Source organism: Lutra lutra, chromosome 11 (assembly GCF_902655055.1).
Source record: "Lutra lutra chromosome 11, mLutLut1.2, whole genome shotgun sequence".
Classification (NCBI taxonomy): domain Eukaryota; kingdom Metazoa; phylum Chordata; class Mammalia; order Carnivora; family Mustelidae; genus Lutra; species Lutra lutra.
Window position 1 is genome coordinate 37,918,091 of NC_062288.1, and position 13,301 is coordinate 37,931,391.

The 13,301-nt window shown below is 38.2% G+C and overlaps 1 protein-coding gene across 1 annotated transcript; it reads right to left on the reverse strand.

The window, feature by feature from the left end:
• Positions 1–258: 258 nt before the first annotated feature.
• BET1 (Bet1 golgi vesicular membrane trafficking protein) lies at positions 259–10,200 on the reverse strand. Its single transcript, XM_047695602.1, has 4 exons — positions 10,019–10,200; positions 5,904–6,028; positions 2,964–3,020; positions 259–1,425 (listed from the first exon to the last, which is right to left on the reverse strand). Exons 1-4 carry the CDS (start codon positions 10,035–10,037, stop codon positions 1,270–1,272), a joined length of 357 nt encoding a protein of 118 aa, XP_047551558.1. The 5' UTR covers positions 10,038–10,200; the 3' UTR covers positions 259–1,269.
• Positions 10,201–13,301: the final 3,101 nt, after the last annotated feature.

Sequence of the window (13,301 nt, forward strand, 5' to 3'; positions counted from 1 at the left end):
TTTAAAGATTTATTTATTTGACAGGGACAGATCACAAGTAGGCAGAGAGGCAGGCAGAGAGAGAGAGAGAGGGAAGCAGGCTCCCCGCTGAGCAGAGCGCCCGATGCGGGACTCGATCCCAGGACCCTGAGATCATGACCTGAGCCGAAGGCAGCGGCTCAACCCACTGAGCCACCCAGGTGCCCTTCAGGACCATTTCTTAGAGTCTATGTTTGAAAAAAAGAGAGACTTGAACAAAGAGGCAACAAAGACAATACATTTCATTAAAAATTTTATTTTTTGAGCCCATAAATAGGCAAATTCCAAATGGTAGCAATACAGAGCATTTAAGAACATCTTAATATTTCTTTTTATTCATCTTTGTTTTTCTTTCCATAAACAAATATACTGGATTAAAGCAACAACACTTAACCCCAAGTTCAATGCCCAAGTACTTTCAATATCTATTTTGAACACATAATAAAGCAGAGGCAGTTAATTTTATTTCCATTCAGAGCTTAGCAATTACTTTAGCTTCACATTATTGTGTCACAAATGATAACCAAAGGGCCTACCTAAGTAGCTGAAATCACCAAACTATTATAAGCCAAGTCAACAGTATGTATAAAGTTAAGATAAAACAACAACTAGACTGGTATACATTTGTTTTGGGCCCTAGAAGAAATGTGCCAAAATAACAAGCTTTGGTAAAAGATGAGGTCATTGGGCAGAGGGGAAAGAGGAGTCATGTCATCAAAATTTTTGAGGAAACCTGTAGGTAAAAGGAAATCAGCCTACAATTTTAAGCAAATAGAGGAAGAAAGGGCAGTACATTATCAGGGTTGATGGTAATTCGGGAAAACACATACACCATTCCCTCACAAACTAGTTCACTATCTCAAGAGTTCAGCAACAGGCTCTCCAGGAATTCTGTTATTCTCCCACTAAGTTTATTCACATGGAACATAAACCTACATTTATGCTAACAGCACAGTATCGTATGGCTATTTAATCTGACAACGAACAACAGGAAAAAGAACTGTTAGGGCTAGCGTGACTTCGGGCCATATCAATACCCCTGAAAATAGGGGCAAAAAATGAATTATTAAGCAACAGTATTCAAAGAGCACTGTTTATGTAATGTGATTTATAAACAAATAAAATTCAGTAATCCTCCATGGAAAAAGTCGTAATATTTGAAAATTAGAAATGTTCTGATGCTGATTTTTTACCGAAGTGGCACTCCGAAGCGTTAAGTTGGAACAAATTCCAAACTCACACTTACTTGCATCACCTCAGTTTAATAATCCAATAAATGACAAAAAAGACAAACAATGAAAATAGCATCATATAGCACAGCAGCTTTGTTTGGCTCCCTCTAGATAAAATCTTCAGTTTTCCCATAGTTTTACCTAGAAATCCAGTTGTAGAATCAAATTGTGAATCCTGTGAGGAGAAAAGGAAAATGAAATAGTTAGATTCTAATATTCTACATATGCACATTTAAATAATTGAATATACTGTTATTAGAATACATTTTTAATGATACTTTTAGTGTTTAATCAACTCAGGAACCTGTTTGTAACTTGGGTAATCAAGTCTGATTACGCTGTGCAAAACAGAGTAATTCTCTCAATGAATAAAAAGCTCTTTCATTACCCAATAAACATTTCTTTCAGGACCAGAGTAATTCAAAATCCCAAACTATTTAGGTCTTTTCCCAATCATGTGAATTAAAAAAACATTAACAATAAAGGTATGTAGTTTGTCTATTATCACACAGGTGTTTTCTGTTTTTGTTGGGGCACTGCTCTCCAAGGTCAAATGGTTGGCTGCTTTCAGTAAGTCAGTACAATAACTCATCCAAAATTTAATATGGTTAGCAGTTAAATGTACTTTATTTTTAAGATCTTTTTTTTAGATGGCTGACCTTGAAGTACAGTAGAGTCTATTAAAAGTTAAGAGAAATCATGTAGAAGTGGCAAAATGTGATTAAGAGTACAAATATGAATGGGGAAAACTATCATATTAAGTCCTAAAGATGAGAGGTCTAGGTGTGGATTAGAAATACTCCACTTTCATAGAAATCTCAATATCCTAAGATGTAAAGGTATATGATAGCCTTTGCACAGCTCAAGTTTTATGGAGTTCAATCACTTTAGATCTATAGTTCTTCACCAGGGTTATGTATCACAATGACCTGGGACACTCCCTTTTTTCATAATAAGTATGTGTAAATCCCTTGCCCCTGAAATTCTCTTATCAGTATATTTAAATTGGGAACCAGGCATAAATATTTCCAGAAAGGTCCCCCGGTGATTCTAATGTACAACCTCCATACAAACATTGCTCTCAATGCCATATTTATTTTTTAATGCCATCCTCATTTTTTAATAATACAATTTTAATAATACAATTTTAAAAGCAAGTGGAGAGACTAGGGAAGGTCCAGAGAAGTAACATCCAAAATAAGCATTCAAGAATGGAAAGAGATGCTACAAGAAAAGGTGTATGTTGCTGAGCTCACTGAAAGGCTCTGGGATGTTACTATGTTCAAATCTTATTTGCTCAGGAGTGATCCTGAGGAGATTAAGCAAAAGAAATGTGCTCACATTAAGTCAAAGACATTCAACTGATTGAATATGAGGAGCTTTTTGATTACTCGGTAGTCTGTATTCATTGAGATTTCTAAGAACACTCAAAATAGTCATTTGTCCTGAGTCTTTAACAGTGTTTCTAAATACAAGATGAAAGTTACAATGGCTTCTACCTCCTCCTTCCATTTGTGTTAGGCAAGGTGAAAAATGGGAAAATAAATAAACTTATTAGTTATTTCAAAGCAATGAGATACAAAAGGGCAGGAATCCAGGACTTATGATCTCTAATTTCAAAATGGATAAAAGTTAAAATGGTATTATTACTGATTAAGAGACTAACATTGAGAATATTAGATCAAATTTCAATTTAAAGTCAGAACTACTTACCATTTCAGCTAATAATTTATTTTGATGTTTAACTTCATGGCCTATTTCAATGGAGAGCTATTTTTAAAAAGCACATATGTTATTACTCATATAAAGGTATTTGAGTGTTATAAAGTAAAAATAATACCACTCTAAACATACTTTTTCTCAAATAAAACTGTCTTCTGAAAATATAAAATACATAAACTTTCTTCTGATATTTTTTTCCACTGACATGAAAAGGAAATTTAGAATTTCTACTCCTTCTCAACTATGGCTATTGTCTCCCTGTTTTTCATTTTGATTTCATCTTAATACTTAATTCCATCTTTTAATTTTGATACATACTTCTGATTCTCTTGGCCTTGCATGCTTTTTTCTTCCTCTCTTTATATTTAAACAACAGCACTTATCTGTGTATTTTCTTCTTTACGTTTTAAAAGATATATACAAGTACCCATATTACCAATTCAAATCTACATTAAGTATTTAATATTTTTTTAATGAAATGGGACATTACTTTGAATATATACCTAAACTGGTTATTTAGATTCTAAAGGTTATTTTTCTTTAAAATATGATAATATGGGGACACCTGGGTGGCTCAGTTGGTTAAGCAGCTGCCTTCAGCTCAGGTCATGATCCCAGCCTCCTGGGATCGAGTCCCACATCAGGCTCCTTGCTCAGCAGGGAGCCTGCTTCTCCCCCTGCCTCTGCCTGCCACTCTATCTGCCTGTGCTCACTTTCTCTGTCAAATAAATAAATAAAATCTTTAAATAAATAAATTAATTAATTAATTAATTAATTAAATATGATAATATGGGCGCCTGGGTGGCTCAGTTGGTTAAGCTCAAGTCATGATCTGAGGGTCCTATAATTGAGCCCCACATCAGGCTCTCTGCTCAGAGGGGAGTCTGCTTCTCCCTCTCCTTCTGCGTTCCACTCCCCCTGCTTGTGCGTGCATGCACTTGGGCTCTCTCTCTGTCAAATAAATAAATAAAAATCTTCAAAAATAAAATATGGTAATAAATTGGAAAAGAAAATGACAAGTTTTGTTACCTCCACTCTGAGCTATGCCGAAAGAGGCTGAACCTAAAAGAAATACTATTTATGTGGTTATGGCTGCTATTCAGGCCAAAACGTATTTAATACTTTATATGAAAATTCATCAAAGGCTTCACTTCCAAGATATTTGGATAAATTACAAGCAACAAATGAAAATCTTGGCAAACTGCTGCAAATATTATTCTCAAGTTATCTTGTGTAGAAAGCATATGGGGTGATTCTGATACAAAACCATACCAGAATCTATAGATCAGAACATGAGCTTTTTTCCAAATTTAGCAATTCAGAGGTAAAAAAACAACTATAAAGCTAAATATCCCAAATCACCTAACAACTTTCTACAACTGTCATTCATGCCAAAGAAAGAAATTTCCAGGAGGGAAAAAGCTTTCTTCTAACAAGGAGCCTAAATTATCAACTGGAGTTTAAAAAACAAAACAAAACAAAAAACCCAAAAAACATTTAATTCTTAATTCCCTCTAAATATTGATTTTCTAAATTGTAACATTATACAATATTACTTAGTTCATTGATCAACTCCTTTTGATTTAATACGACTTTGAAAACAATACTCGTTTCAGATGTAATAGTCTTCAGGTTGAATACAATTCTATCTTCCAAAGACTAATGAAATACCAATTAAGTTTTGGCAACATGAGCTTCTACTGAATGCTCTATTAGTGTAGAGCACGTTTAACGTAATACAGAATCAATCCCATACGCTGTTAAGATCACCTTTTTGCAATTCCTTTATTTAATACATATTAAGCTCAGTACCACTAATAAGAAATTATGCTTAGGCGGTATGTAAAAGATAAAAGTAAGTACAATAGAAAAACCCTACATTCTGGTAAATTTCTTCTACGTACCAATAATTCCAATGCAGATCCCTATGTTAGAGAAATGGTACAAATGGTCTTATGATCACATGGGAAAAAAGTGACTTTTGATGTGGTAATCAGGTAAAGCTTTCAAGAAGGAAGGAGTGCAGTGAAGGGGAGCCTTTACTATGGGCAAATTTAGTGAAGATAAGGAGGGATGGGACATCGCTAAGGCAAAGGAATAGCAGGATCAAAGGTATGGGAGTGCAAGTGACAGCCAGCACACACACACAAAGAGTACTCGAGCTGTCTTGCAGAAAATATATACACATTTGAAAAGTATGGGGCATAAGGTCTGAAAAGCTGTGGACAATCTCTGAAGGACCTATTTGATCAAGCTACAGAGCGTGAATTCCATTCTTACATATGGAGACACTGGAGACTTCCGGGAGCATATGATGCATTTTTTTTAAATTAACATATACTGTATTCATACAATTTTAAAAACAGCCCAAGAAGATAAGGTGGCTGTGGCGACAGTACATAGCTCAGAACAGACAGTACAATAAATGAGAAACAAACAGGTTAAAAGGCTCTCTCAGTAGTTCAGCCAAGAAAACCAGGGGATAGTATCAGAAATAAAAAAGAAGAGACAGAAAGAAAGAAGTACTAAACTCAGTTGACTGACCTGGGGTACAAAGGTAGAAATATGAAACACTGAGATGTGTAGCTTAGAATACAAGAAGAAAAGTCAGGAAAAGAGCTGCGTGGGGCCAGAAGATAGACTGCTCTGAGACATTACTACAGACAACATACAGTACTGTAGATGTACCCACACACCAAAAAAGTGGAAGTTTAAAAAAAAATAAACAAATGTACCATATGTTTTGATTGGCCACGTTTTCTAATCTTCTACTTAAATCATGTTTATATTTTGAGTGCATTTTGACCTTTCTGAATAATACACAACTTCGGTAATTGAATTCCTTAGTATGATGCCAATAATAATAGTTTATAATATGTACGTACATAAATACATAAATTTGAAAGTATATAACATCTGTTAAATACTTACAGATTTTATAGCAGTTACTTTGCTTCTCAGACTTTCAGTGAGTCTCTCGTTTTCTTCTTCACAGGCACTATAGCCACTGTTAGCATAGCCATAGTTCCCATAGTTGCCAGGAGGTACTCCTTCACCTGCAAGGATCAGAATCACAGTATAGTTGTAGCAAAAACAAGCCACTTTTGAAACCTTGATAGGAAAGAACCAAAAAAGACCCCTGGAGGGCGTTGCAGACCACGTATGTCTATAATATTCACACTTCAAAGAAATTTTTAAGATTAATAACCAAATAGAGATCAGAACAATTCTAATGCCCTCCTTTAAGCAAAGAATGTTCAATTCATTCTTATTCTTATTTATTGATTGTTTATTGATTGTCCACAAGATGTTAATAGGCACTGATATACAAGGATATTCAGGATACATTCCCTGCTCCACAGAACTACAAATTTTAAAAAGGATCTGAAAGTAGTAGCATCAACTGTCCATTGAAGAAGCCTGGTGATGAAGGAAAAGGGAGAAAGAGGATAAACATAGCAGGAGGAAGCCCATGGCAGGGCGGGGCAGGGGTGGTGGTGGGGGGAATCCTTTACTGGCATCTCTTCCTTTTCAATAGAAGAGAGCTGGAATTACTTACGGACAACATTAGCTGAGAGTTTAGAGGGACACACATTCAACAAATATTTCCAAAACTCCTATGCATCAGATCCATTTTTCTTTCTGGGTACTACTGTTGGGAGCCTATCTTCTAGGGAATTGCACTGAGAATACACAGTCCCAGCGACTGCCTAATAAAGTACTTGGTATTCATCAGGCAATCAAACAGGTGGCATGAGCCTTGGAGAGTGAATCTGTATACAAATGTGCTAGAGGACTGCGACAGGAAAGCAGGGTGTTGTTTAACCACTTTTTTTTTTTTTTTTGAACAATTGATACCGTCAATTTTCTCAGTAAAGGAAGAAATAACACTGTCTTTAAGGAAGGGTATCATCTGGAAAAATCAGTAAGGAGAATAATGGGGGAAAATGACTAGGACTACACAAGTCCTAAGGGGATGAAATGATCCTGGCTGAGGCAACATACTGTGGTGGTGTCAATCCTCCCGGATGTGTGATTTTTCTGAAGAAGTGCTCATCAACCAGTTAGCCTGGGAGAATGTGGATGGTTGGATTGATCAAGAGTTTGATCAAGAGGTTTACAGCGTCAGGGCTGAAGAAAAGAGCCCCAAGAGGCTGAGCTTGCTTGCCAAAAGAGAAGCTGAATATATGGAATGTGGGGACTACACTGGACAGGGATAGAAGCAGTTTCAATGGAGAAATGAAGGAAAGGGGTGATAGAGAGACTAGGTCTCTGTAAACTCAAAGAATAGATGAAGCCAGAGACACAGTGAAAGATGGAAGGACAGGAAGTAACAGTGCTGGTAGCTGAAGGATGGCTGGGGTGTAAATAGGAAGCTCTTTCAAGATATGGCACAAACCTCACTTTCTTTCAAAGGCAAAACTCCCTCTGAATTCTTACAACTCTTAACTACACACAACACTAGTATCATACTCTAGAGGATACTGTAAGGGTAGAAACTAAATCTGTTTCACTCATGGCTGTATATCCCCCACAAAGTGTACTCACATACACACACAGACACACACACACACACACACACACACACACACAATGCACAGTAAGGCACACTAAAAAAACACTCATATATGAATCAATACAATCTGACTTCACTGTTAGTCAACTTTGAATGCGCCTGCCTTTGCCAAGAAGGAAATCATAAACTTCTTTGAGGGCAGAGACAATGTCTCATACTTCTATATTCCCTGTACCTAATGACTAAATGCAGCAGACACTTACACAATTCCCACGACTACAAAAACCACAACAAAATGTTAAACAAGTATGTTCCGGGAGAAAGAGGTGCAGTCCTCAAATTCTCCCTCCATTGCTGATACACTATCCATAAAACTCTAAATATAGCATGAGAAGTTGTAGGAAAGCTAGTGAATGCCAAAAATCACCCTCAGCCTGTGTCTATTTAGACAAATGCTACTTCTTTAGTTTCTACCCTAACTGAGCCAAATCATTTAGAGATTCATGGGAAGTGTGCCACATGAATACCTATCAGCTTCATTATTTATCCCAAGTTTAAAATTCCAGGTCAATTCAATCTGATACTTAAAAAAAAAAAAAAAAATCCAGAATAAAAAGAATCACATCATACCTATGTAAATGATAATAGACACTTAAGTAAGCATCCTTCCACTCAACTACAAGGGAGCTTCAGGGAGTGGGGGGATGGGAAAACATTCTATCCTAGAGATTCTAATATAATTAGTCTGGGCTGCAGTCCAGGTATCAGTGCCTTAAAAGCTCTCCAGGAGATTCTAATGTACAGTCAGGGCTGAGAACCACAACTTCTCAAGTCCCTTTTCTGCAATTTATCATGGCACACTGCTGCACAAAAACATTCAAGGGAGTCAAAGGACCTATTGATGAGATCGAAACTCCTTGGCCTGGCACTCAAAGTTATCTCCTCAGTGGGGTTCTGGTTCCATGTTTCCTATCTCAATCACACTGGCTTAATAATAATCCCATATACACACCATGCTTAATCCTATCCTACAATTTTTCGGGGGTACGAGGAGGGGTAGGAGAGTCTTGCTTCCAACTGGAACGTGCCTCTCTCACCCTCCATTGATCAAGCTCTAGTTCAAGTTCTTATGTTTCTACAAAGTAAGCAGTGCTCTATCTCTGGAATCCCTCAGACACTAGCTCTATAACTTATCTCCTCTTTGGATGTACAATTGTCACCTTGTACTATAATTTATCTTCGTACATGTTCCTACTTACCAACCAGACTTCAAGCTGTGGGAGCACAAACAAGGCCATAATCAACTGTATACCTAGAACTTACTCAAATACACAATAAATGTTTGTTATCATTAATAATGATAAAAATAACATTTAGGCATATAAAATTAAACTGCTCAATATTAGCTATTTTTTTTTTCTCTACAATTTACCTGGCCAACTTTCTAGGATCCAAGTATTCATAAAAAGCTGTATTTTTCAAAAGCTCTTTCTCACAGGGGCACCTGGGTGGCTCAGTGGGTTGAGGCCTCTGCCTTGAGCTCAGGTCATGATCTCAGGGTCTTGGGATGGAGCCCCGCATTGGGCTCTCTGCTCAGCGGGGAGCCTGTTTCCCTTCCTCTCTCTGCCTGCCTCTCTGCCTACTTGTGATCTCTGTCTGTCAAATAAATAAATAAAATCTTTTTTAAAAAAATAAATACCTGACACTTCTGAAAAAATTTTTTATTCCTTTTTCATTTTATTGCAACCACTGAAAAAGGTAACATTACTTTTTTTCAAATATTCTACATATTTTCAGGTATGCTGCACGCTGATTTAACGGTTTTTTTTTTTTAAATACTCTCTTAATAGAGAGCTTCAAAACCCAGAATATGCTGTTTTTATTAGCTGTCCGTTATAATGGCCCCTTAAAAGTCCTTGTGCTTGGTGAAACTGTTTCCTAAGTTTTCACACTGGAACAAGACTCAGATAAAAAAATGTTCTGGGTTTTAATGGACTTTGACCCTGATGTTACATACTACGGCCTTTAACAATAACGACAGGTACATTTACCTTTGTAACTCACTGTTACCAGATTAATATGATTGTTAATAGTGTGCTTCGCATGCAACATTCATTCTTCAAATTTCGCTTCTGAAAAAACTAACATCCCAGGACGAGTGGAGTACAAGAAACCGAAGCCAGACTTGAGGAACTCAGCAGGTTTCGTAATCACTCTCTGACAGTCGATAATACAAGAAAACTTTGGTAGTTCAGCTGGCACCTGTACATACCCCACCCCCAATCCTCCACTACTATCTTTCTATAAATGTGCCATTCAAACTTGGGCTGAACCAAACTAAAGCAAACCCCTAGGATCTGATACAAATGGTGTGTCTACTTGGCTCCGCCTCCAAAGACCCCTCCATACATCCTGCTTTCAAGCCCAGGTTCCAGTGACATAAGAACTGGTCTGATTTCCTTCCGCGTCCCCGCGCCCAGCACGGCCGGTTCTGGAGCCCCCGAACTTCGAACCTCAGCCCTCTTCTTACCCAGGCCTGCACGCCTCATCCTGCCAGAGTAGGGAAGAAAAAAGCAGATGGAGGGATGGATAGGAAGGGGCCAGGGGTCCCCCGGACGGCGTCTTCAGTACCAGGGCCCAGAGAAACACCAAGTTCTTTCCCCAAAGCGCCACGACATCACTGGAGTCTAAACATCGCGCCGGCTGATGGCGTCACCCAGACTTCGCTGCCTTGAGGGGCGGCTTGAATGGCATTCTGGGAAATGTAGTTCACCGTCGACGCAATTTGTGAGGCAGGGGCGTGGCGTGAGCTAGGCTCCCGGAGCGGGCGGGGCTTCCGGAGAGGGCCGGCCCGGGGCTGTGCGGTCTCTGACTCAGGGTCTGAGAGTCAGAGGAGACGCCGCTACGTGGCGTGTACCTTACTCTCAGCTTGTCGCCTCTCCACCCCCTCCCCAACCCCTTCCCCTCCCCATCCTCTCCCTACCCGACCCTGTGCTCCTCCCCCACCCCCACCCCCACCCCCACCCCCACCCCCACCCCCACCCCCGAATTTAACGCCGTAGGTCTGCCTTTCTCAGACCTTGGGAGGATAGTTGATTCATTTTTCCTGATTCCTCCTCTTACTTCCTCTGACCTCTAGAGTCAGTTCAGGGATAGTCCAGGAAAACTTTATCCAAGTTTCTGATCTCACACATAGGTAATCTGAGACCCACAGAAGGGAAGGAAGAGGGTAACAAATTTGTGCTGGGTGTAGTATTGGAAACCAGGTCCCGTGGCTTAAGACTGCTGCAGGGAGGGGCGCCTGGGTGGCTCAGTGGGTTAAGCCTCTGCCTTCGACTCAGGTCATGATCTCGGGGTCCTGGGATAGAGCCCCGCATCGGGCTCTCTGCTCGGCACGGAGCCGGCTTCCCTCTCTCTCGCTCTCTGCCTGCCTCTCTGCCTACTTGTGATCTCTCTCTGTCAAATAAATAAATTCTTAAAAAAAAAAAAAAAAAAAGACTGCTGTAGGGAATGCGGCGGTCAATACAATGAATAGGGTTTCCAGAGGCACTAAAAGAATTAGTTAGTCCCCTGTTAGTGGGTTGGCTGCGTTTCTGGAAATAACCAGGCATGGCTATTAGCTGTTGAGGACCCAAGGAACCCTAAACTCTCTCCCACTTAGACTTTTTAATGTACAAAAAGAATATGGAAATAGTATTTACACATGTTAATGTGCCAACGTAAGCGTTTAAAAGCCCTTTGGCAAGGGTGGGGTGGTACTAGAATTACCAGTTAGGCCTAGAATTGTATCTCACAGGATTATCCTGAAGTGTAAAGGAAATAACAATTGTTGTTTTTAATCTGATACACAGTAGACGTTTTAAAACCACTGGGTGTTTGCGGTTGTTGTTGCTGCTGTATGACAGTGGAATAATCTCCAAACTGGAGACTTCTGAGAATGCAATCTCTGATAATTTCAGTGGTCCCTCATAGTTTCCCAATATGAACATTGACTGTAGTACTGGCACATAAGTCTGTCTAAGGTTGCACACAAAAACAATTTATTTTAAAGATTTTATTTATTTATTTGATAGAGAGAGAGTTTATAAGTAGGCAGAGCAGTACACAGAGAGACAGGGGAGAGAAGACTCCACGCTGAGCAGAGAGCCTGATATGGGGCTTGATCCCAGGACCCTGAGATCATGACCTGAGCTGAAGGCAGAGTCTTAACCACTGAGCCACCCAGGCGCCCCACAAAAACAATTTTTAATAAAAGTAATTAACCTGGGAAATAAACTTAACCCAAGAACGTCTTGAGAGAAGAACAGTCTTCATAAAAATAAAATAAACCACCATTCTTTAAAAGCTATGAAATTAAATGAAGACTGCATCAGGGACACATTTTGCAAACAAACACTAGAGGTTCAATAAGAGAAATGATGGCAAGACTTCCCTTTTTTATTTACAATCTGTGACGGTCCCTTCTTTTGTAAAAAGTACACATGTTCTATAAACAAAACATGTCAGAAAAATCATCTTACTGAAAGAAGGCTTTCTCATATAAATGTACTTTTTAAAAACATAATGTTAAGTTTACCTAAACAGACCAATTAAATTACATGTGTACTTGTCCTTTTATAAACTACTTCCCCTATATGGTAGGGAAATCTTAGAATATAGCCAAGGGGGGAAGGGGTAATAAAATATAGCAAGAATAGAACTCAAGACAGGAAAAATTGGTTTATATTGAGCTTATGACCTAAAAGTCCAAATACATGCAATTGTTTATGGCTACTGTTGCCAGTTTCAAATTACGATGGTAACAATTGAGAAGATTAGGCATTCAAAAGATGAATTGGAAAAGATGGATTTTAATACACAGAAGAATAACTATTAAACGTGACCACAACTGACATAAAGACTACAGGGAATTTTTTCTATTTTATCATTTATCGTTTATTTTTATTATTTTCTTTTTCTTTTCAAGTTAAAATGCCTGACTCTTCATACTGAATGAAGATGAATAAAATTCTTGGAGAAAAATAGCACTTTGAAATTTTTCTCTATTCTCATAGGAAAATTTCGTAGAGAACGCCTAATCTCTGAGGGTTTGAATGACTGAATGACTAAAGAAAGGAGTGATTAAAAATGACTTAAAATAAGTATCCCTAGTAGTCATTACAGAAGCAAGAAAATGAGTAGGAAATGTCTGAATCCTGGTACAAAATTTGAAAACTTTTCCCCCTCTGTATTCTGCTTCCTGTTCATATGTCCTGCCTCTTCCTGACCGGCTAATCCAAAGGACAATAACTCTCCAAGCTCTAAAATAAACATTAACAAATTTTCCTATCTTTAAGCAAATTTAGTATATCTATCTAGCATCATCTTTGAACCATAGGGAAATGTAAACCAAAAGGAGATAGCTCTTGATTTGCAAACAGGCTATAGGAAAAAAGTTTGTAAGTTAGTTATTTGGCACTTAAAACACATTTCTCCTAGAGACAGATGATGGTAAGTTATACAACCCAGCCCTAGAAAACATGTGGTTATTGTGGCTCCTATGTTGGCCAAAGTCTATGTAGCCCATAGTACAGCTGAAATACTAGATCTTTTCCATGAAAATGAGTAGGAAAAAAATGTAATCCTCATGATAAAATAAGGCAATATCATTAAAGAAGAAATAGAATTAAAAAAAAAACTATTTTGGTTATTGTGTTTGAGAAGGTATTAGTTTTACTCAAAACTTCTTGGAAGAGCCAAGAAAATTTTTAAGGAATTTTCAAAGAGCCACAAACTTGATCTTCCCTTTCCATAACTCAGGAATATGGTGCTTG

Coding starts and splice junctions, on each gene's coding strand:
- BET1 (XM_047695602.1), bottom strand. Junction 3,021..5,903: donor AAGTAACTGCTATAAAATCT/GTAAGTATTTAA, acceptor TTTTAAAAATAG/CTCTCCATTGAAATAGGCCA. Junction 1,426..2,963: donor ATAAATTATTAGCTGAAATG/GTAAGTAGTTCT, acceptor TTCTCCTCACAG/GATTCACAATTTGATTCTAC.